The sequence below is a fragment of the Cydia amplana genome, chromosome 2 (assembly GCF_948474715.1).
Source record: "Cydia amplana chromosome 2, ilCydAmpl1.1, whole genome shotgun sequence".
NCBI classification, from domain to species: Eukaryota; Metazoa; Arthropoda; class Insecta; order Lepidoptera; family Tortricidae; genus Cydia; species Cydia amplana.
Window position 1 is genome coordinate 22,369,939 of NC_086070.1, and position 22,788 is coordinate 22,392,726.

General features: G+C 36.3%; 1 protein-coding gene across 1 annotated transcript; it reads right to left on the reverse strand.

The window, feature by feature from the left end:
* Positions 1-5,980: 5,980 nt before the first annotated feature.
* Positions 5,981-21,807, reverse strand: LOC134662214 (odorant receptor 67c-like). The gene is made up of 7 exons (XM_063518482.1): positions 21,189-21,807; positions 20,365-20,533; positions 19,691-19,787; positions 19,179-19,283; positions 18,673-18,758; positions 17,716-17,782; positions 5,981-6,034 (listed from the first exon to the last, which is right to left on the reverse strand). The coding sequence occupies exons 1-7, from the start codon at positions 21,805-21,807 to the stop codon at positions 5,981-5,983; spliced, it is 1,197 nt and encodes a 398-aa protein (XP_063374552.1).
* Between the last annotated feature and the right edge of the window lie 981 nt (positions 21,808-22,788).

The window sequence follows — 22,788 nt, forward strand, 5'->3', positions numbered from 1 at the left end:
TTTGAAATGAGACAGTCCTTTGACAAACTATATATGACATCCAGAGGATAGTAAAATGCGGCCCGTAAACCTGTCTGTCACTTGCGGCCCGCGAGCCTCCCTGGCTATTTTGTAGGTAATATTGACAAACGACAATGTCTGATAAAGTCATAAATATTCAACAAAGTACGGCCTGCGTCAACTTCGTTAAGTACTATGACGTGGCTCTTAGCTGCTAAAAGGTTGCCGACCGCTGCTCTAAAGCTTTGGTTTCCTCCGAAAGCGGTGCCGTCATATAGCGGCGTCTCCACACAAATACTACCTACGACATCCATATTTAGCCGTATTATTTAGTATGGAGACGGCTCATATAGCAGCCGTCTACTGCACCGCTAAACCGCTATACTAGGAAAACCGATCTTAATCGATATACACAAAAACATTTAAAATTAACTAATATTGCACTTTTGCCGTACCCCTAATACATTTTCGCTTGGCACACCCCTAGTAATTTAGCTCACACCCTTGGCATCTACTTCTAAAGCCCACTAGGGTTCGTCAAGACCCACACACACATACACACACACACACAACCATACCACACACGCTCCAAAAATTCACAACCGATAAATTTAAAAACCTGTTCCACGGGGTAGTTCTTTGACACTACACCATAAGCTATAATTATTTGAGTCACACGAGAATGTACCTTATGCTTTTGTACTAACGGCTTGAAATGCATTTGGAAACTTTGTATACGTAATACTTTTGACTATGGTAAGTAGTTTTTATGATATAGGAGGCAAACGAGTAGACGAATCTCCTGATGGTAAGCGATTACCGTCGCCCATGGACACCTGTAACGACACAGGGTATAACTGTTTCTGTGTTTCAGAACCCGTTGAAGGGTAAAAACGTGACCCTATTACTAGGACCGCTGTCCGTCTGTCCGTCCGTCTGCCTGTCACCAGGCTGCATGTAACTCATGAACCGTGATAACTAGCCTTTTTTTCCTCTTCGTCCTTCTAGACTAGACAAAAGTAGATTAAAGTAGATTGCGAAGTTACATAAGTTGTAATACTACTACTTGTAGCCAACGAGCATAAACTAATTTACACATGCGTAAAAAGGATAACTCACGCTAGACCGGGCCGTGCCAGGGCCGAGGCGTCATTTTTCTATGACAGCTGATCGGTGATCACGTGGTGCTTTCCATAGAAAACAAAGTGCCGGAAGCTCCGGCCCGGCCACGGACCGGTCTAGCGTGCATCATCCTTAAATTGACAGCCTACATAAGGTAAGATATTACCACAAAAACACCAACCTTAACTATGCAACCCCATTTCAAGCTTCTGCTTTTCATTAACTCTAACTAGCCCAATTTTTTGCGACTAAAAAAACTAATCCAATTTTTTTTAGGGCGTTTTCGAACGAAAACGTAATTCGAGCCACGAACACTTTTTTCAACAAATACTTACGTAATAAAAAGAGTTCGTGTATCGTGCAATACAGATTTCTCGACGAAAAAACTGTAAAAAAAAGTAAAAAGAAAAAATAAGACAAGGCACTCGAGGCCCCGCCTGCCTTATGTCAAGCGACGAGCTACACATGAGGTTCGGTTTAGCTAATACTGATCTGAAGATATCGTATAGGTATTACATTTTATACAAGGTATTTTTTGATGTCAGTTATCATTGCCACCGATTGATATCGTTCTCTAGTCAATAATCATGTCACAATATGAAGGGGCAAACTTTTTTCAGGTATTTTCTAATTTTCAGTAGGTAGGGACAGTCAGGTGTAAAAATATGGGTGCATACAACTTACTCAAAAATATATCTCATAGATCTTAATTCGCTGACGTAAGAGCTATGGGATATATTTTTGAGTTGACTGTACTAACAGAGACGGGTCAACAACCCAATAACATATCCATTACGATACAAGTGCGAAAAGTAGGAAATTCCCAAGGAGTGGCGATTCGCAACAGTTTAAAATATGTCTCACGAAAGTTTAATATCGATGAGTGGCGATAAATTGAAACACGACCGAAGGGAGTGTTTTAAATCGATACGAGTTGCGAATTACCTTTTCGCACGTGTATAGTACAACGTTTTACAATACAGTCTTTGGGGTGGTTAAGAGCAACACACGGATTGCGGAGCTTGTGGCCGTTGCGGGTTCAAGATCTGCCAGAAACGTAACTTTTTTCCATTTTTTCCTTCAATATACAATTTGGAGTATCGCTCTGCTTGTTAAACATTTTATTGTAGGTATACTTACTTATACCTACAGAGGGTTCGACGTGCACATGTGTCTCCTTACCTTTAGTAGGTTAAATACCTCTTACGTAGAACTACAAAAGTATTATTCAATACTTGCATGCTTTATTAATTACTTAATGCAAAATAACCCTGTTATAGTAGCGGCACCAGTCATGGGACATTTAAGAGGAAATTTGGAGTATTAGTGATATTTCCCTAATACATGTAAAAGTTCTACCGCTTATAGCTTGTTAAAAGATGAATATCCTATCCTTCTTTCATGTTTCAGGCGTGTTATATCAAAGATACTGCAATTAGTTTCCACATAATTAATAAATTAAAAGTATGTGTTTTTTCTCCAGTCATGGACACCAAAGCTCCAGTAATGGTACCCCGGTAATGGACGTGGATCCAGTAATGGGCCTCCTATAATGGACATACCCTATCAGTATAAGATATTGGAATTGGGAATAAGTTTTTGGCAAAAAACTAGATATAGTCATTTTTGGTATAAGCTTTTATGTAAAATGTATTTTTCTTTCGACAGCCAACTAATCGAGACAATTCTAACAAATCCAAACACAATTAGGTTGCGTTTATCACAGAGTTCCTATGGCCACCTCCTGTCTCCATCATGAGATCAGGTCCATGTTATCATAATATTGCATTGTCATCCGATTTGCATACGTATCCAAAATTTCGGAAATCCGAAAGTGGCTCAAATTCCATTTCCAAGATTTGAACCACACTAACTAACATACAAACTAATAGGGCAAGTTAAATAAAATTTTGTAAAAACGATATTAAATTATCCGAAGCCCGAGGAGACCTTCTGACATAGTTCGTAACTACATTATACTTCTGTATTGTTTAAACATGAAATTACGCCATGGCAAGCATCATTATGTAAATTGTCCCATCATAGGAGGTATGCAGTTTTACAGCTCCTATAATGGGATTGGGCAAAATACCACTATTTTTTATACATTTCTAGAGTCACAACATAGTGTGTTGTATACCTTATCTCATGGTAAATGCACTTAACAAAACACATTCTAGTTTACACCAAGTACGAATTAATTACAATTTAATATATGAACTCACCTCTCTTAGCGAAGTTGTTAAGAATTCTTACTGGTTACTTTTCCAGTGACACGACAACTTTTGGATTGGCCCCAATTTCTTAAAAAGTAACCGAAATTAATAAAAAGTCAAACTTAAACAGCTCTATGACTCTTATTTATGGTAAAATTTCCAGTGTATATAAACTACTTTTACATACTTATTTTAGAGGATTTGTGGTTTTATGTCCCATTACCGGTTCCACGTCCATTATAGGGTCCATTACACAGCCAGAAGTCACGAACAAAATAATAACATAAATTATTATATTTTTATTTTAGAATACTTATCTCACGTGTATCAGTCGATCTCGGTATCGTTGCATTCCGCCGCACACGGGTTCTCGCTGTCGTGTCCCCAGACCACTCACCTCTTACCTCCACATCAAGCCCAAAACACTTTTATTCTCATGGCATAAGATCTTATCGACCGCATGAATATCTCGGTAATATAACAAGTGGCTACTTAGACGATTAATATTCGAAAATGGAAGTTGCCTCGTTGATATAAAGTCGAGCATCGTAGCATTACGATCGTTGTCAAATATAAACCATCTAATTATCGATCTTAGCTTTAAACAAGGTACAAATAAGGTTGTTTTGGAACGCAAACGTAACTTTGTGAATTGACAATGTTGCGTACAGTCGGGGTAAAGAGTTTGAGTTTTATTTGGTTGTGGTAAGGGTGGTAACGGGTGTATGTTACAATTACAAGGCCCTTGGAAACCCGAGGGCGTACCGCGATCACCGTAGTTTGTAAATTGCGGGCATCTTTCTCTATCACTCTAATGCGGTTTTAGTGGGAGTAATAGAGAAAGATGCCCTTAATTTGTGAACTTCGGTGTTCGCGGTAGACCCCCTGAACGGATAGTTTTTCTCGGGCATTGTTTGAGTTGGTCGCACGGAGACCACTGGTTCGAATGAAGACGATATCAACGGAAGTGATGATTACGACTATTACGAGTATAAACTGGATCCGAGATTCGCTGCAACCGCTAGAACTTAGATTATTTTGTACCTACAGGTACTTACAACATTAAAGAATGTGTAGATTTCATCAAGACGGTAATTAATATACAATCCATGCCACAGTACAGTACAGTCGCCTGCAATAATATGTTACACAACGAAGGCCGCAAAAATATCTGACACGGTCTTATTTGTAGAGCCATAAGAGCGTGTCACATATTCTTGCGCCCTTCTAAGAGTAACATATTGCAAAATACAGGTGACTGTACCATACGGTTATTCCCACTACATATTAGTTACCACCAAGTTGTTACCAGTTCGCGAAAAAGAATTGATACTACTGGGTGCGTAGCCAACATGCCAATCGTTTACGCTCCGTAGCGAACTGTCACTGTCGCACTAATAAGAAAGAGTGAGACAGGCACAAAGCGTTCCGCTGTCGTAGCGCAAGTGATTGTCACCTTAGCTTTTATTTCTCAGTTGTCCCCACCCCCAGTGGTAAACGGTGAGAAAATAAGTTTTTGGCAAAAATTTAAGTTTTGGTAAGTACAAGCTTTTATCGCTGACTGTACATTTTTTACAACAGACAACCAATACTCGTCAAGACAATTCTAAAAACCCCTAACACAATTAGGTTGCGTTGTTTCATCACAGAGTTCCTATGGCCACCTCCTGTCTCCATCATCAAATCAGTTCGACAGTGCCATATTATTGTATTGTCAACAGAACTACATACAGCTGCCAATTTTCATGACGCTACGATCCTTGGAAGATGGTTAAATTAGTTACCTTAGATTCCATTAGGTACATGTTAGTTACATACAGGTCGAGAGTTCCTATGGCCACCTCCTGTCTCCATCATCAGATCAGTTCGACAGTACCATATTATTGTATTGTCATCAGAACTACATACAGCTGCCAATTTTCATGACGCTACGATCCTTGGAAGATGGTTAAATTAGTTACCTTAGATTCCATTACATAGTTAGTTACATACAGGTCGACCTAATAAAAGCTTGTTAAAAATCCCAGCAGTTACCAGTGGTAACAACTTGGTGGTAACAGATGGGAATAGACCGTGCCATATGAAGCCCGAATACCTAATACCAGCTATGTGAGTAGGTATTTATAGAAGCCGAGAAAGGAGAGCGGCAGGTGCGAACCGTCGGACTGACCCAAATGTACTAGTATTAGTCAATTTGGATACTAAATTCTAGTATTTATAGGCACTAAGTGCAATAACAAGGGCTTTTCTGAAAGTCTAACTGCTTTTCGTACACAGTGGCCAGCAAGTATACGATCTACTAATTACGCAACATATGACTGCAGTAAAAATTGTACATTAAATGCCTAACAATTTATAAAAACTTACTATAATACTGTGATGGTCATAAATAAATTAAAATATTAATAACAAGATTAATTCAGATGAATTAATTGTAATACCGTTTAATCACATGGACATTGATGATTTTTTATAATTAATTATACCTACATAATAATTATAATATAATTCATAAAAGAATTGGTGGATTGTCTTTTACGATTTCTAAATAAGTGACAACTAATGTCTATGAAGTTAGAACCATGGTTGAACTAGAAATGACTGAATTCTTTTTATATCACTGAATAGGTTTCAGTCATTGTTTACTTGTAAACAGTCTTCAGAAGAGCGAAGAGAGACCACGATCGACTGAGTATCTGAAATTAAACAATAAAATAATGTATTACCTACCTATCATTAAGTTGTGTAACTTACGGGGGCCAGGGAGGGGCGGGGCGGTTTTGAAAAAATGCGTCCCGCCGAGTTTGTTGCCGGTCCCATATTGAGATACCCTCCTCCAATTGAGGGGGGTTTTTAATCTTCTCGGGGCAGAGGTGTGGGGTTAGAGCAGGTGTAGCTTTATTTGACGTTCATAAGCCTAGGTACATGATTAAAAAACTATCTTTATCAGACAAATAATTTTGCCTAGACTGTAAAATATCAGAGAAAATTTCAATAATAACTCTACTTATATCTTTCGCAGGCGTATTGTGTCATAGTCGCTCTTATTGCAGATGACAAATGACATAGCATTTATCTCTTATGTCTCTTACTAACGTGCGGTGTCATGACGTATGCTGTGTCACGGCATGTGTGATGATAAGCGTGACCAGGTTATACGGCAGGTGACTCAGAAATCTCCGAATTGAAATTGCCTGTCCACAAAATATCTGGATGGGGAGTTCCGTATAGGTAAAGGTAAACGCTTAATTTCTTGCGTTCGTGTTCATTCGGTTAATCCTCGTTTTTAGACACATTTTTACCCCGACCAATCTGTCATTTTACAAATTGGTACAAAGGCAACAAAAGCAAGACGATTGTATAGTAAATTGGCTAATCGATCTGGGATATAAAAAAAAACAAAGCTTAGTTCAGAAATCGGCAGTTTTAGTATAAAAATTCTGCGATGTGCAGACCATTGCTAGTTACATCTGGGGCCTTATTCGACATGCCACTTTTGACGTCGCATGTTGAAGTTCATTTGAATCTGAACAATCATGGGTTGTCGAATAGGTAAAGTGTGTCACCTGTCAGTGAATCTCATGTAAACAAATCATTTCATCGCTAGACTTGGTTGTCTATTGGTATGGCCGCCATGTTTGGATTTATGACATTTAAAAGGGGATTCTATGGCATAGAGTAAAGTACATTTCTATTTTCTATAGTTTTTTGATTCCCCTACTCGACGCAAGATGGAGTTAACAGTCAAATTTCGATCTTGGCGTTATAAAAATAAACCGCAAGAACATGACATGCAGTTGCGTTGGTGTAGATCTATCATGAAAAGGAATATATGACAATTGTCCAGAATTAAAAAAAACTTGACAATAAACATACAGCAATACATATACCACTAAATGTCAAAAAGAAAACAGATTTAGTATAATTACTAGGTAACAAATTATATATAAAGTTTAAATTTTAAACCAATCGTCGTGGGTCCTAACCCCGGCTCTTAGCAATGAACTTCTTGTAACTTGTGTGAAAAATATCATTTGATATTACACCAATTACTTTATGGTGAAGTAAAATATCATGAGTCATGAGGAAGACGGAGTAGCCAGTAGCCACAATAAGCTATTTTTTTGTCCTCTGGGTTAGATGGCAGTGAAATAGGGAGAGATAGTGAAGAATGCGGCAAAATAAGCATTTATTGTGTTGTTAGTAGTTAGTAGACTAGTTTTTTTTTCTAAAAATGAAAATTGACGCAACAGCAAGCTCATAGCCCCCTATGAGCCAGTCTGTTAGGTGCAGGCTTAAGGGCTAATCCCGGGGGAAGCGGAGCGTCGGCGACTAGCTGGTGCATCTGCTTATTAACCTCTTCTCACTTTTACCTCAGGTCCTTTGATTAATAAATTAAGGTAAAATTCGTAAGAACTAGTGCCTGTGTCATATTCTAAATTGGACGCTATGCCTAATTAGTTGTTATAAATTAAATACAATAATTATTTATTTAATTAAATTTATAACAACGCAACGTGGGGTTATTCATGATGAATTTTAATGGCTTATATAAGACAGCGGTCGTATATTGCCTCAGAAATTTGGATTTTGTCAGTTTGAATGAACAGCAAACTGGAGACATTGAGATTAATTTTAAACTTATTATTTTAGGTGTTCATAAGAAATAAGGTATTGACAGACATTGACGGAAAATCGCGAAAACCCGGCCAGGTGCGTCGGACCACGCAAAACGGAGGAAGATTCCATACTTACTTCTTCTACCATGTATCCATATGCCAAAATAGCAACAAAAAAGCCGAACAAAAATACCGTTTCTTCGCAGCACTAGATTTCAGTCCTTTTTTTAGAAAAGTAATATGTTTAGGTACATAATATATATATATATATGTAAGTAATTTTGTTATGTGAAACTTATATGTTGTGTTACGAGACTTACGAGTAGGTAACTTTAAACTTTAACAGCCTAACAGATCCCAATAAGGCCTAGTTTACCCTCTGGGTTGGAAGGTTAGATGGCAGTTGCTTTCGGAAAAACTAGTGCCTACGCTATTCCTTGGGATTAATTGTCAAGCGAACAATAGGTTCTCATGATCCGTGGCAAAATCGAGATAACGCGAGGAAGAATAACTTTGTCACAAGAATATTTGGCCAAATATAAATCCTTACTCTCGCGTATTTGACCTACCTACTCGTATTGAGTCGTATTTTGCCACCTAGTAGCCTCGAATTGGTTGTTATATGTGGCTTTCCATAAATTAAGGGTCCTTATGCTTCAATAAGGACGTTTTCATGGGGTCCCGTTGTTTCCCATAAAGTTTTAAGTCATAATGTATTGTTTGTCATATTATCATTACTCATAAAACTGAAACCGTTAACATTTCAAGATTTTAGTTAGGTTATCCTATAGATAGGTTAGGTTAGGTTAGATTTGTTTTATGGCAATCCTGAAAAGTGACGCGTTTCTGAACCAAATGAATTATGACTAACGAAAATTCGAGCAAACAATACATTATAAAACTATTTGGGAAACAATAGAGACCCCGTTTTCATCTGAAGTTGCAATAGAAATTGAAAAAGCCACATTTTTTCAAGCTTTTACTTAGTTTCATCTGTCCCGTTGGTTGTCTGTCTGTTCCAATGTGGTTCCAATCAAATCATGCAAATTAAATCCCAACAAAAACATAAATGTGAAATGAGAGCCAAGTTCAATATTGAGAATACGTGTCGTTGTTGACTCGCCGACACAAGAATTGAGATCTATATGGGTGCCATGTTCTGTGCTGTGTAGAAAATCCTGAAATTATAAAGGATTTGTCTTGGCTAGTTTTTAACAACAAACCAAGTTTTTGAAAAACTAACAGAAAAATATATATTACCTATATGCCTATACGTAAAAACTAGCCAAGACAAATCCTTTATAATTTCAGGATTTTCTACACAGCACAGAACTTGGCACCCATATAGATCTCAATTCTTTTGTCGGCGAGTTAACAACGACACATATTCTCAATATTGAACTTGGCTCTCATTTCACATTTATGTTTTTGTTGGGATATCATTACTTTTTGTACAGAAATTACTATAGTATTCATCATGAAAGCAGTTTGCCTAAGCTGAAAAGGAGACCCTCGCTAACGCGCGGTTAATTGTCAAAAAGTTTCAGTTTCACATTTTTTCTTTTGTATACGCCTTATAGTCTACTTTCATTCCAAATATCAAGTTTCTAAGTAATCTACGAGGGGTGTTCAATATATTCTCGGTATGAGAATGAAAACAAACAAGTACGAAAAGTTTGATATTTTTATTTTTCAATATACTCCCCCCCTATGTTCATACACTTAAAAGATCGATCAATTATTTTTTTTAATCCTGCATAAAAATATTTTTTATCTTTGGTGTAAAAATGCTCCTCCACTGCCGCCTTCAATGCTTCATCATCGGAAAATTTATTTCCACGCAGATCCTTTTTAAGATTGGGGAACAAAAAGAAGTCGCTGGGGGCTAAGTCCGGACTATACGGTGGGTGAGTAACAGTTTCAAACCCACATTCAACAATAGCTGCCTTGGCAATATGAGCAGTATGGACGGGGGCGTTGTCATGCAGAAGCATAACACCTTTGGTTAACTTTCCTCGCCTCTTTTCTTTGATTGCATCCTTTAATTGACGTAGAATGTTAGCGTAGTACTGTCCTGTGATATTTACACCTTTTTCTTTATAATCGATCAGTAATACTCCTTCACAATCCCCAAATTTCGTGGCCATGACCTTGCCAGCTGAAGGAATGACCTTGAACTTCTTGGGATGAGCTGAACCCTTAATGTGCCACTGCATGGACTCTTGTTTACTCTCTGGGTCATAATGATGAACCCAGGTTTCATCTCCAGTAACTATTCTTTGCAGCACCTCATCAGGATTTTCACCGCACAGGTCAATAAAATCGGAACAACAAGCTACACGCATGTCTTTTTGAAGCCGAGTCAGCATTCGCGGAACCCATCTTGCACTTACTTTTGACATATTAAGATGGTCATGGATAATATCATGTACGGTACCAATAGAGAGATTGGTTACTTGTGCTATAGATTTTACCTTCACTCGACCATCTTCCAATATAAGTTTTTCCACTTTATCAATATTTTCTTGTGAAGTAGCTACTACAGGCCGGCCAGGTCTAGGGTCGTCTTCAACACTCTCCCTTCCACGTTTAAACTCGCTTGACCACTTTTGAATGGTAGATAAAGAAGGAGCAGACTCACGGTAAACACAATCCATTTCCTCTTTTATGGTTTTTTGATTTTTACCCTGTTTTGTCAAGAATTTTATCACGCATCGATGTTCTAATTTAGTTAACATTGTCAATTCCCACATGATGTTCATGTTTGTTCAGCAATTGCAGAAAAACAAAAGAACATCTCGGTTCGAATTATACTTTTTTTTAATGTCAATGAATAAACCTTAGCGGCCAGTAACGAAAGAAATTTTAGAAGAGGTTGTAAGATATCAATACCGAGAATATTTTGAACGCCCCTCGTAGAAGTGGGTTAGGTTTTTGGTCTATAAGTATTTTTTTTTCCATCGATATATCAATAATTTCCAGTTTTCAGATTTTTCCCTCTATATGCACCTAATAGTCTACCTTGATGCCAAATATCAAGTTTCTAAGTCATCTAGAAGTGGGTTAGGTTTTTGGTCTATAAGTATTAATTATTTTTTTTCCATCGAAATATCAATAATTTCCAGTTTTCACATTTTTCCTTCTATATGCACCTAATAGTCGACTTTGATGCCAAATATCAAGTTTCTAAGTGATCTAGAAGTGGGTTAGGTTTTTGGTCTATAAGTATTAATTATTTTTTTTTCCATCAAAATATCAATCATTTCCAATTTTCACATTTTTCCTTCTATATACACCTAATAGTCTACCTTGATGCCAAATTTCAAGTTTATAGGTCACCTGGAAGTGGGTTAGGTTTTTGATCTATATGTCAGTCAGTCACAAAAATGCCGGTTTTTAAAGGTTAATTTATCAATAACTGTTTGAGCTATGTTTATGAAATAGTGTATTTTGAACAAGCTAAGGGACTTGAATACATGTGCCAAATTTCATGTGTGTAGGTTAAGTAGGTTTCAAGTTGTGAAGGGGTCAAAAGTAGCTCGAAATGGTTCGTGTAATATTACACACGGTTGCTGCGTCGCCAGTTCCTTTTTCTTTGAACTTGGCTGGACACGCTACCGCGTGTCTAGATTTGACCCACTTCTCGGGTGTTCAATGAAGCTGAAAATTTACATAAGTACATAATATGTAATATGGGTGACAATACAATATTTTTATGGTTACCATCGAGCTGATCTGATGGTGATGATACAGACAGTGGTCTTTTAAGTCTTTTTAACTTTGTGATAAAACAACGCAACTTAATTATATTTGAAAATATTTAAAGAAAAATACAGTCATAAATTAGAAATTTTGTTATCTAACCTCTCTATCACTCTTGCATATTAGAGCGATAAAGAGGCAAATAGCTGAGTTTCGATTTTCGCACTTCCCGATAGGCCCCTTTGTAAACAAACCGCCTTGATGTGTCTATGTCAAATTTTTAATTGTCTGTGAAAACTTGTTAAAAAAAAGTTTAAAACAAAGGCGTAGGCAAAGAGTAGTATAATATGTATATAGCTGGTCAACCAAATCTTGTCAGTAAAAAAAGGCACGAAATTCAAATCTTCCATGGGACGATATCCCTTCGCGCCTACATTTTTCAAAATTGCCGCCTTTTTCTACTGTCAAGATCTGGTTGACCAAGTATACCTATATAGCGCTGGCGGTACACCGAGAAATTCAGTAAAATGCTGCAAATGATGTTAAAGGTATGAAAATCGGTACGATTGATCTGTAGAACATTTGAAACAATTTGACCCGAAGCACCAACAAATAAAAAGAAAACGAGAGGAGTTATGACGTCATCTTTTTTTGTAAGGAATAAAAAAATATTGTTTAAAAACCTATCGTGTTTGGTATTAAACGAAAGGGCTTTCTGAGCCGATTCCAAACATATATCACATCATTACATTTCAGTATTTTTTTTTATTATAATATAAATAATTTTCAAAACATACCAATTAAGTTTGGGTTTCTCCAGATACAATACGGCAAATTTTTTTTTGTAAAATATACCTCTAATCTTATACCTAATATCCTCATATCTAACCCTAATAAAGCAATTTTGAAATTATATACATTTAGGTTTTTTTTTTTTTTTTTCAATTTTACATAGTGTGATCTATGAATCTCTCAATTAAATATTTAAAAAGAAAGCATAAAATTAATATATAACGGTTTTTTTCAGAAAGTCGCTTATATCTCGGAATCTATAAGTCGTAGTAAAAATTGTCTATGTAATAATTAAGAAAGAATTAACCGAAAAAACTCACCTTTAACGTCCCCCCTTTCCCGAGTTCTCCGCCCCCCACTCATCAGAACTTTTTCTTACTTAAAGCTTAGATATTACCAAAGGAACATGTAATAGTATTTTATGCAACTGTTGTTTAAGAGAGGTCAAAAAAGGCGAGTGGCGTGAGTAACAATAACAACAAACAACAACCGAAAATTGTTAATAAAGACGCCACTAGTATTTTTTGACTCAGTTAAACAACGTTGCATACAATACTTTTTCTACGACCAAGCACTTACTTTGAAATGCAATGAAATAATAATAAAAATGGATGATGATGATTGTTTCATGTCCTAATGTGATAGGTTGTTCAGTGCGTGGGATTCTTAAGGGGAACGAAAATTTTATTATTTTTGCGCTACGACGCACGGTTTAGGAGATACAGCCCTATAAATATTTTTCTTCCTCTTTTTCTTTTTTTTTCTTTCTTTTTCTTTTTTTGTGTTTTTTAAATCTTACTTAGGGGTCTCTTAAAGGGGAACGAAAATTTGATTATTTTTGCGCTACGACGCACGGTTTAGGAGATACAGCATTATAAAGTTTTTTTTTTGTCTTTTTTAATCTCTTTTTTGTGTTTTTTTTAAATATTAATTAGGGTTTCTTACAGAGGAATGAACATTTTAATATTTTTGCGCTACGACGCACGGTTTAGAAGATACAACCCTATAAAAAAAATCTTTATTTTTTTGTTTTTTGTGTTTTCTAAATATTACTTAGGAGTTTCAAAGGGGAACGTAAATTTGATTATTTTTGTGCTACGACGCACGGTTTAGGAGATACAGCCCTATAAAGATGAAAATAATCGTACCATTAACCAAAACATGTATATGGTTTACTCATCTGTCAGAAATGACAATTAAAATTAGATTGGAAACAATGTATTCCATACAATATTTTTTAAGTGGTGATTACACGAAGTATCGTAAAAGTGCCAAAAAGATACTGCGTGTATGCACAAATATTTTTTTTGGGGAATAGACTAAAGACTTGTGTTGATAACTATAAGTTAGGGGTTTAAAGGTGTGTGCACGACCCTTTAAATGACAAATAAAAGTACGGGAGTAGAAAAAGCAAGTTTCAATACTCTTATTTTACCCGAATGACATTATTACTCGTATTGAGTAATTCGGCAGGGCTATTATTACACTTTGTAAAATTGAAAAATTAAAAAAAAAAACCTAAATGTAAATAATTTCAAAATTGCTTTATTAGGGTTAGATATGAGGATATTAGGGATAATTAAAGGTATATTTTACAAAAAAAAAATTATGGTATTGTATCTGGAGAAGCCCAAACTTGGTATGTTTTGAAAACTATTTTTATTATAATTTAAACAAAATGACTGAAATGTAACTATGTGATATATTTTTAGCATTGGCTCAGAAAGCCCTTTCGTTTAATACCATACACGATAGGTTTCTAAACATTTTTTTTTATTTCATACAAAAAAACATGACGTCATAACTCCTCTCGTTTTTTTTATTTGTTGGCGCTTCGGGTCAAATTGTTTCAAATGTCCTAAAGATCAATCGTACCGATTTTCAGACCTTTAACACCATTTGCAGCATTTTACTGATTTTCGCGGTGTACCGCCAGCGCTAGAAGTGGGCAGCAAAGAGTAGTATAATATATAGAACAGTCGGCAGTCAACGTTTGTTCCTAATAAATATAACATTGATGAATCAAGGCGGTTTATTTAAAGAGGGCCTGCCGCGATACCAATTTCGTTATCTGCCACCATTAAATTTCGCTCGTATATGCAAGAGTGATAGAGAGGCAGATAACGAAATTTCCCCCCACCCCCCTTTGGATGGTTCTTGTTAGAGTTATAATGTCACTGTATTGAGGACTCAACCTTTCCATTTTTAAAGTGTTTTTATATCGACATGACACTGGCTACTGTAGTAAATGCCAGAAAAGAAAAAAAAAAACGCTGTCATAGTAATCGTCAATCGAAATAAACAACGTACAAATATCCAAGAAAAATTTGCAAAATAGTATATGATAAATATGTAAAACATCATTAATTATCGAATTAAGATTACATACAACTTTGTGTAAAAAAAATTAAGGCAATTATACAGCCCGATTATACGGGTTACATCTTGAAAAAGATGATTATCTTGGAAAGAAGAGTAAATATACATAGGTGAACATAATGGTGAACAAAGGTATAGTCAAATAGGTAGGGACATAATTCAGGGTTTGCTTGTCTGGTCCACGCATGCTGTACCTATCACGACCACGGCACGGCCGTCTCCTGCTAACTTTTCGCTATAATAGTAAAATCATAGGTCTAATACCTATGATTTTAATATTATAGCGAACAATATTTCATGTTCATGATCTCGAATTTAAGACTTTAGCTTAGATTTATGGCGTGCGGCCTAGCGCGCGTTGCCTCTATGAGGAGCTGTCAAAGCGCTTTATATCTGTATGCTTTTGATGATGCGGATCAGCATTCTTATCCAGCGGGGCAAGCGGGCAGCCTGCAGAAGGGCACCCTACCGCACTTGGTAGGTCACTACACTCACTACCAGGATTTAGGGCTAATAATTTATTTATAAGTTTTTAATACCTTTAAACGAGCAATTCTTGTAAATTTATTTATTTATTTATATGTATATACATTTCGGGGATCTCGGGAACGGCTCTAAACGGATTTAGATGGAATTTGCTGTATGGAGGTTTACGGGGGCGCAAAATCGATCTAGCTAGGTTTTATCTCTGGGAAAACGCGCATTTTTGGGTTATTATATGTTTCCCGAGCAAAACTCGGTCTCCCAGACATTAAGTTTTTAATTTAAGTGTTTTTATCATGTTTCATATTTAAACTTACAGATGTGAATCACCAGCAGAGTTTTTGGAGAGGTGTGGTTTTCTTATTTCCTGTTACCAACCTGAAACACCATACCTACTTAAATATCAGAAAATAATAAAGTGAAGAAAATTAAATAAAGTTGAATGCTTAAAAACTTTAATGTTTTATTAAAATTAAACGAAAAAAAATGTGTAAACTGAAATAGATCTAATTTTTTTATTTGTAGTTGAATAACATATATGTATTTAATCTCCTTTAATTAAAAATCATCTTTGAGTAGATACATATTAAACAATAGGTACTTTTAGGTCTTGGTAGTAATGTTAGGTCTTATGACCTACTGTATTTGACTATATTACTTACCAAGACCGAAGCCTGACCTGTCAGTCACCAACTATTTTGATGCTCTTTGTAGGTAGCATCAAAATAGTTGGTGACTGACAAAGTTACCAAGTTACTAAGGTAGTAGGTACCTATATAGTAGGTAGCAGTAGCGCAATATTTAGTCAAAATATTTTGACTAATTTAGATTACTTTTATGCCAAAAAAGTAATACAAGCTATTCATGTTCCACTTAGTAATAAAATACGGACTTTTCTGAATATGTGGTTTACGAAATGTGTTAAGAGCCAACAGGAGTGGTCATTTCTCCATACAAACGTACTCGACTGTTTCCTCCGTGGGTTTTGAAGCTAGAGCAATGATTTTTTTAACACAGATTAATATTGTCAATATCTGTGTCGGACCGTTTTGCTTTTTTTGATATTTTTGTTTTTTAAGGCGCTAGAGCCCTTCAAAAATGGCCAAAATGGCCTAATTGACTATGCCGCAATGAGAGGCGTGGTATTCAAAACTGATATCAATTAGCCAAAAAAGCAAAACGGTCCGACACAGATAATTTCATAATCATTTAGATTTCCAAATTTGGTTACGATTGGTTAAGTTTTGGAGGAGGAAACAGTTAAAAGTAAACAGGAAACAGGAGGTTTCGTACTCGACCTCGATATTTGAGATTTTTACGCAGGATTTTTCACCTTGTCCTTATCGCATTAGTTTTAGGTGCCGCTTCCGTTAGCGAGACGGGTATATTTACCTAAAATATTTAAATCTCAGCTCCAACAGGAGGCTTGTGGTTTATTAACGTGGTTTAGAAATAGGCAGCTTGAGTTGAGAGAGGTGATGAGTAAATTGTTTCATTTTTTTAACAATTTTGAGCGTTTATAGGAGAATGTGTGGAGCAAGCATTATTTGACGTGTAGGTGTGGGTTCAACAAAAAGATCGCTTGTCAATAAGGCATTCTTGCTGTTAAAATTCAATTATTAATAGCCTTTATCGACCATCAGCAATGTAGTCCCTTTTTGATTGATGGAAATTGTCACGTAAGTTCCACTACTCGCCGCCGCATCGCCTACAGCGCATTCGTTGGTCTATCGCTCACAAGATGTCATTAATTCATGTAAACTTACGTACTGAAAAAAAAAAGTTTTACTCTTTGCTATAAATTACCCTTTCGCACGTCAAAAACTCCAAGATGGTGCCGAAGGTCATAGAGAACCAAGTCTACCTTTGGAATCATTACTTGTCAAAATTTGACATTAGCAATCCACAGTTAGGTGACAACCAAACCAAACCATTATAAACCTTAAAGTAATAATAAAACAAAGTTGTTTTTTGTTAAATTATTGTTTGTACCAAATGAACTTCAGCACTTGATGAACTTCAAATGAACTTCAACAGTTGAATTTCAAATGACGCGAAATTTGACAGTTGCACATGTCGAATAGGGGCCCTGATCTAGTGTTTAGACATTATAAGATTGAAGTAAGTCTAAACTTGTGCAGGAAGGTAGGTTTGTATTCAAATTTTAAGCAATTGTTTGTAACAACTTGTTCAAATGGACGAAATCCAGAGCTGCGGGCTCAGCACGGTTCCATTTTTTATCCACTATCACTAAGCCCGTCACTTTCGCACTTACATACTTGTTAGAACGTGACAGGCATGGTGATAAATGATAAAAATGCGACCGTGCTACTAGAGCTGGACGGCGAACGAGCGCAATGACCCTATCATGTGCAGTGCGTTGCAACTGTTGCAAGACTTACCGTAGTGAATGCTGTCAAATTGACATCCGCGAACCGGGCAGCTGTCAGTTTACATGGTCTACGTGATCTGGGAATCATAATTATGGAACAACATAATAACCCTTCGTGTGTGGTTTGTCAAAAAATCACTATTTTTTGCAAGGGTGAAGAACGCAGGTGACGGATACGGGCCTCTCGACATACGAACAAATAAAGTTTAGTTAGATAATCATACATTTTTTAAATGTTATAGGTATCCGAACTATTAGTTAGTAATTTTTCCACAATATGTATCTACGAAATGAGCTTGCAAGCCCATACTTCCAAGTTTTACCAGCGTACAAACTTTCTCGATCCGCACCGTACAAGTTTTCTTTTAGTGGAAAAGAAAATTTGTACGTTCGAGTCTATTACATATACCTAGTAGAAAGTAATCTAAGAAAAGTATATAATCGAGGGCTGAGAGGTCAAACCCGATATAGTAGTTTGTGTCAAAATGATATATTTCCGTCAAGGGCGTATACATTGAATCCTGAGCGTAATGAGGGATTCCAGTGTTAACGCCCAAGACGAAATAATTTTGATACCGTGTGACACATACTGCTTTTAACATCAACTATGAAGAAAATAAAAAAATCTTAGTGTTGACACAATCTGATGCTTAAACAGATTATTTAAGCTAAAAAAATTATGTGCAAAAAAATGTAAAAAGAGTGTGCTAGAACAGGAAAGTGCCACTTTGATCCCTCTTAGCAGGGAGTAATTAGTGCCACTTTGATCCCTCCTAGCAGGGAAGAATAAGCTCTTTTCCGAATAGGTGGTGTGAATAATATTTTTTCATTCAAATTTGAACTCTACTTATATGTCACAATATTCCAAGTATTCCAATGTCATATATGTAGGTATTCCAATGTCAAAAACCCTTTTGCTCGATTTATCGGGTTTGACCGCCCAGCCGTCTATATATTGTATTCCTACTTGGTCAAAACAAGCAGCACGTTCCTCTTCATACGATCTGCTTGATACCACTCGCTGTTGTAGATGGCGTCGCTTATTTCCATGCTCTGAAACCAGACCACAGCCTTTTTTGACCTTAACAAATAGCATATGAACATAAATATATTAGGATAGGGTAAACTGTCAATTTTTCATGCAACATTTTGTTTTGTTGGAAAATCTCAAAAAGGGTAGATTGTCAGTTATTGGAAGAGGACCGGCGTTAGTATAGTGCTCTATCTATATGAAGTTCATTTTATACCGACTTTATCAAGTAGCCCAGAAATCAAGTCCTCGAAGTTGCCCAGAAGGTAGATCTGCGTGAGGCTCATAAACAGGAACGCCATGAACCAGATCACCAATTGACCACGCCCATGTCCTCGGCTGATCGGAACATGATGATGTACCCAGCCGACGACATGGGCGTGGTGATCTGGTTCATGGCTTTCCTGACAGTTCCTGATGATGATCATCACCCGATTTCTTACCGACTTCATCAGCATGTCTCCGAAGTAGCACAGGAGGAAGATCTGCGTGAGACTCATCGACAGGAATGCCATAAATGATATCACCACGCCCATATCTTCCACCGACTGCGAACATCAATTAAACATCATTATCGTCATCACCCGAGCAGAGACCCTCTACCGCGAAAAATTTAAATTTCTTTATCTGCTTCTGTATCACTCGAATATGCAATAGTGATAGAGAGGTAAATCTGACTTTCGTGTTTCGTGGTAGGCCATCAGATTAAAAAATACTTTTTCGAATTTTGTGCCAAAGCCAAAGTCGCAAAATGTCAAGGACGTATGTGCTAAAAGATAGTGCGATTGTCAAAGTCGTTAGCTTTTTTACATAATTTGGTAGGACCTAATATAGACATTAGGTAAAAGTAACGATAAAAAAAATAACGTTGGTTCCACTAAATAAATACTAGTGTGTCAAGGCACGACTTTGACACAATAAAACAACCAAATCAACGTTAAGTAGCAAACTTTACCGTAACGTTAAACGCGCTGAGACAAATGAGAACGGAACTGGTGACGATGTTGAAGAGGGTAGATTTGGAGTACAGGACTTCCACTTGGTCCGCTAAGCTGAAACATAGAAAAAAGATAATTTACCTTAAAATGTATTCAATAAAAAACATAGCGAAGAAACTGAACTAATCCCAAGGCCTGCCTGGTTAGGTTGGACTGGCATTTCGTATAAAACTAGATGGCCATCAAGCGGACTCTGGGCAGGAAATCTCAGTGACCAGCAATGTGACCATGTCGGAGCCACGTTATTTATCTGACGGTAGCATCTTATGCATACATAAGCATACAATTTTATGATGTAGGTAAGTCAATGTGGAGATTATAAAATTGAATGCAGTGAAGATCGTATTTCATAAGAATCATAAGATAAGAACTCTGGTATTTGTAATACCTAGACGTACTACGCGCGTTGCTCAGACACAGTCAGAAAGGAAGAGCTTGGCTCCATCTGCTCTGCCGACTTTCTGTAAGTAGTATGTGTAGGTACAAACGCAAAGCCACGATCTTGTAGACGGCCTTTCCTTATAGCCGGTCTTTTCCGCATTGACATAAATCAAATTTGTTGGCTGCTTAGAGACCTCTAAAAGTAGAGGGTTGAGTTGAGTCGAGATCATATAACACATAATTTACTAACTGTATCAAATCCTGGTGCCTTTTAACGACCTCAACAAACTGTCTCCCCTCTTTCTCGCACACTGCGTCCTGGAACCTGCGCTGCAGGATCCGGAAGTGCATCCTCATGTACACGCAGAATGCGAAGAAGAACGTGTCCGTGCCAAAAGTGTTGAAGAATGCTATGAAAGCTGGAACGGTTGAAGCATTTCAAAGTAAGAGAATGTAATTCTAGAATTACGTGGTATCGTCTTGCTTGGGTCGTCCCATTCGTTTTTCGTCAAGTTCTTAAATTAGTCCTATTCTGCTTTCGTCACCCATTCTACATTCGTCAGTGGCTTTCAATGTAGAATGAGTGACGAAAGCAGAATAGGACTAATTTATGAACTTGACGAAAAACGAATGGGACGACCCAAAACGATACCAATTACGTTAACACTTTTGATTAAGTAATCTAATGAAATCAAAATCAAACCATACACCTGTTCGGGTTTGAAGGTAATTAAAATACGGGAATCAAAAGAGTTGAAATAAGAATTAAGAAGGCAATTTGGAATGTAGGTATGAGTAAAGTTTCCTTCCATTAAACAGACGGACAAAGTCGCACCATAAGGGTTCGTTTTGTACCTTTTTGGTACGGAACCCTAAATTAAGAGGGCTCTGCTTCTTTATTTTAGTCAATCGTAAAATGTCAAAATCGAAATGCATCAAAATTCCTACTAAGTTCGACTTAATTACACCTTTAAAAACAAAGATTTATTGATATACTTAATATGTATTTATTGTGTTCAGACAGTTTGATGTGTTTCAATATTTTGTAATGAATACCTATAATAAAATACTGACTTGACCAAACTAGATGGAAATAGACGAAAGGCCACACAGCCTTACTGTAGGGATCGAAGAAATACTTGACATTAAAAGGAAACGTGACTTTATATGTTCCTGTTTTCCAATACTCATATCCCATCGCTGAAATAGGTTGCAAACAAAATGCGACTACCACCCCCAAACATATCGCTAAGTCCAATTTTATCAAACTTTTTAGGAAAGTAGTCGATTCATTAACATTTCTTCTAACGACATCGTTTAGTTCTTCATTTTCAATTGTATTTTCGTCAGTAACTTTGTTATCATCAACATCTGGATGTATACTTTTAAGTTTTTGAACAACATCAATCAGAACGTCTTGGTTAACGTAGAAAAATGTGGCCTTTACTGAGGAGAGTAGGCAGATGGTCGTACAAGGTGCTATGTAGGAGAGTTCTAAGAAACTTTTTCCCATCTGTATTCCTTCCACCAGCCAGAACAGTTCGCCCAGGGTGTCTGAATGGAGCCAGAGGAAGTTCACTTGAAACAATATTTTTAACAGAGGATCCCACTTTCCATGCTCCAATGTAATTCCAGAGATGAGTAGAGTGAGTTTGGTAATTTTCAGGGCTTCTTCAACCTCTTTTGCGGACATTTTTAATGGTTTACAGTTTATTTGAAACCCAAATTAAAATTGTTAAAGAAAATTTACTGGTAGACTTGCTTTTATCACGAAAACTATCACAATTATGATTAATTTCTTCCTAAAAATATACTTACATTTAAAGTTTTTTTTTATTGACACTGGAAATTAATCGAAAGTAAACTTATTCTTTTTCATGTCAAATTACATGTTATTGTTATTCCGTTTGATATCGCATGCCCTATAAATTAGAGACTCTTTGAAATTAAAAGGTTGTTTTAATTAAAGAACAACAAATCCTTAGGATATCTAAATAGTAGTTTATGCAACAGTGATATAATAAGGGTTCTTAAAATTCAAGGGTCGAAGTTACAAAACGAGACGTAGTCGAGTTTTGTAAAAAAAGACCCGAGAATTTTAAGAACCAATTATGAGCTGTTGCATACATTACTTTTTCTATGACAGCTGCAGCAAAAAAAAAAAAAAAAAAAGTCGAGTTTTGTAAAAAAAGACCCGAGAATTTTAAGAACCAATTATGAGCTGTTGCATACATTACTTTTTCTATGACAGCTGCAGCAAAAAAAAAAAAAAAAAAAAAAAAAAAAAAAAAAAAAAAAAAAGAGTTATTATTAAAAACAAGAGTTATTATTAAAAAAAAAGAGTTATTATTAAAAAAAAGAGTTATTATTAAAAAAAAAGAGTTATTATTTAAAAAAAAATGAGTTATTATTTAAAAAAAAAAAGAGTTATTATTGTAAATGAAAACATACCTCTTTCAATCAAGATGATCGGAACTTGTATCTTTAAAAAAAATAAAGCAGTTGTATTATACTCATAAGATGACTGCTAGCAGTCATCTTATGAGCCTATAGACAAAGCATTCAAATGACATTGCTTTAGATATCACTGTCAGTCATTTAATTGACACATTTAAGTGCTGGAGTAGAAAAACGTAATTATATAGAAATTGACTAAATTAAAGGTAGGACAAAA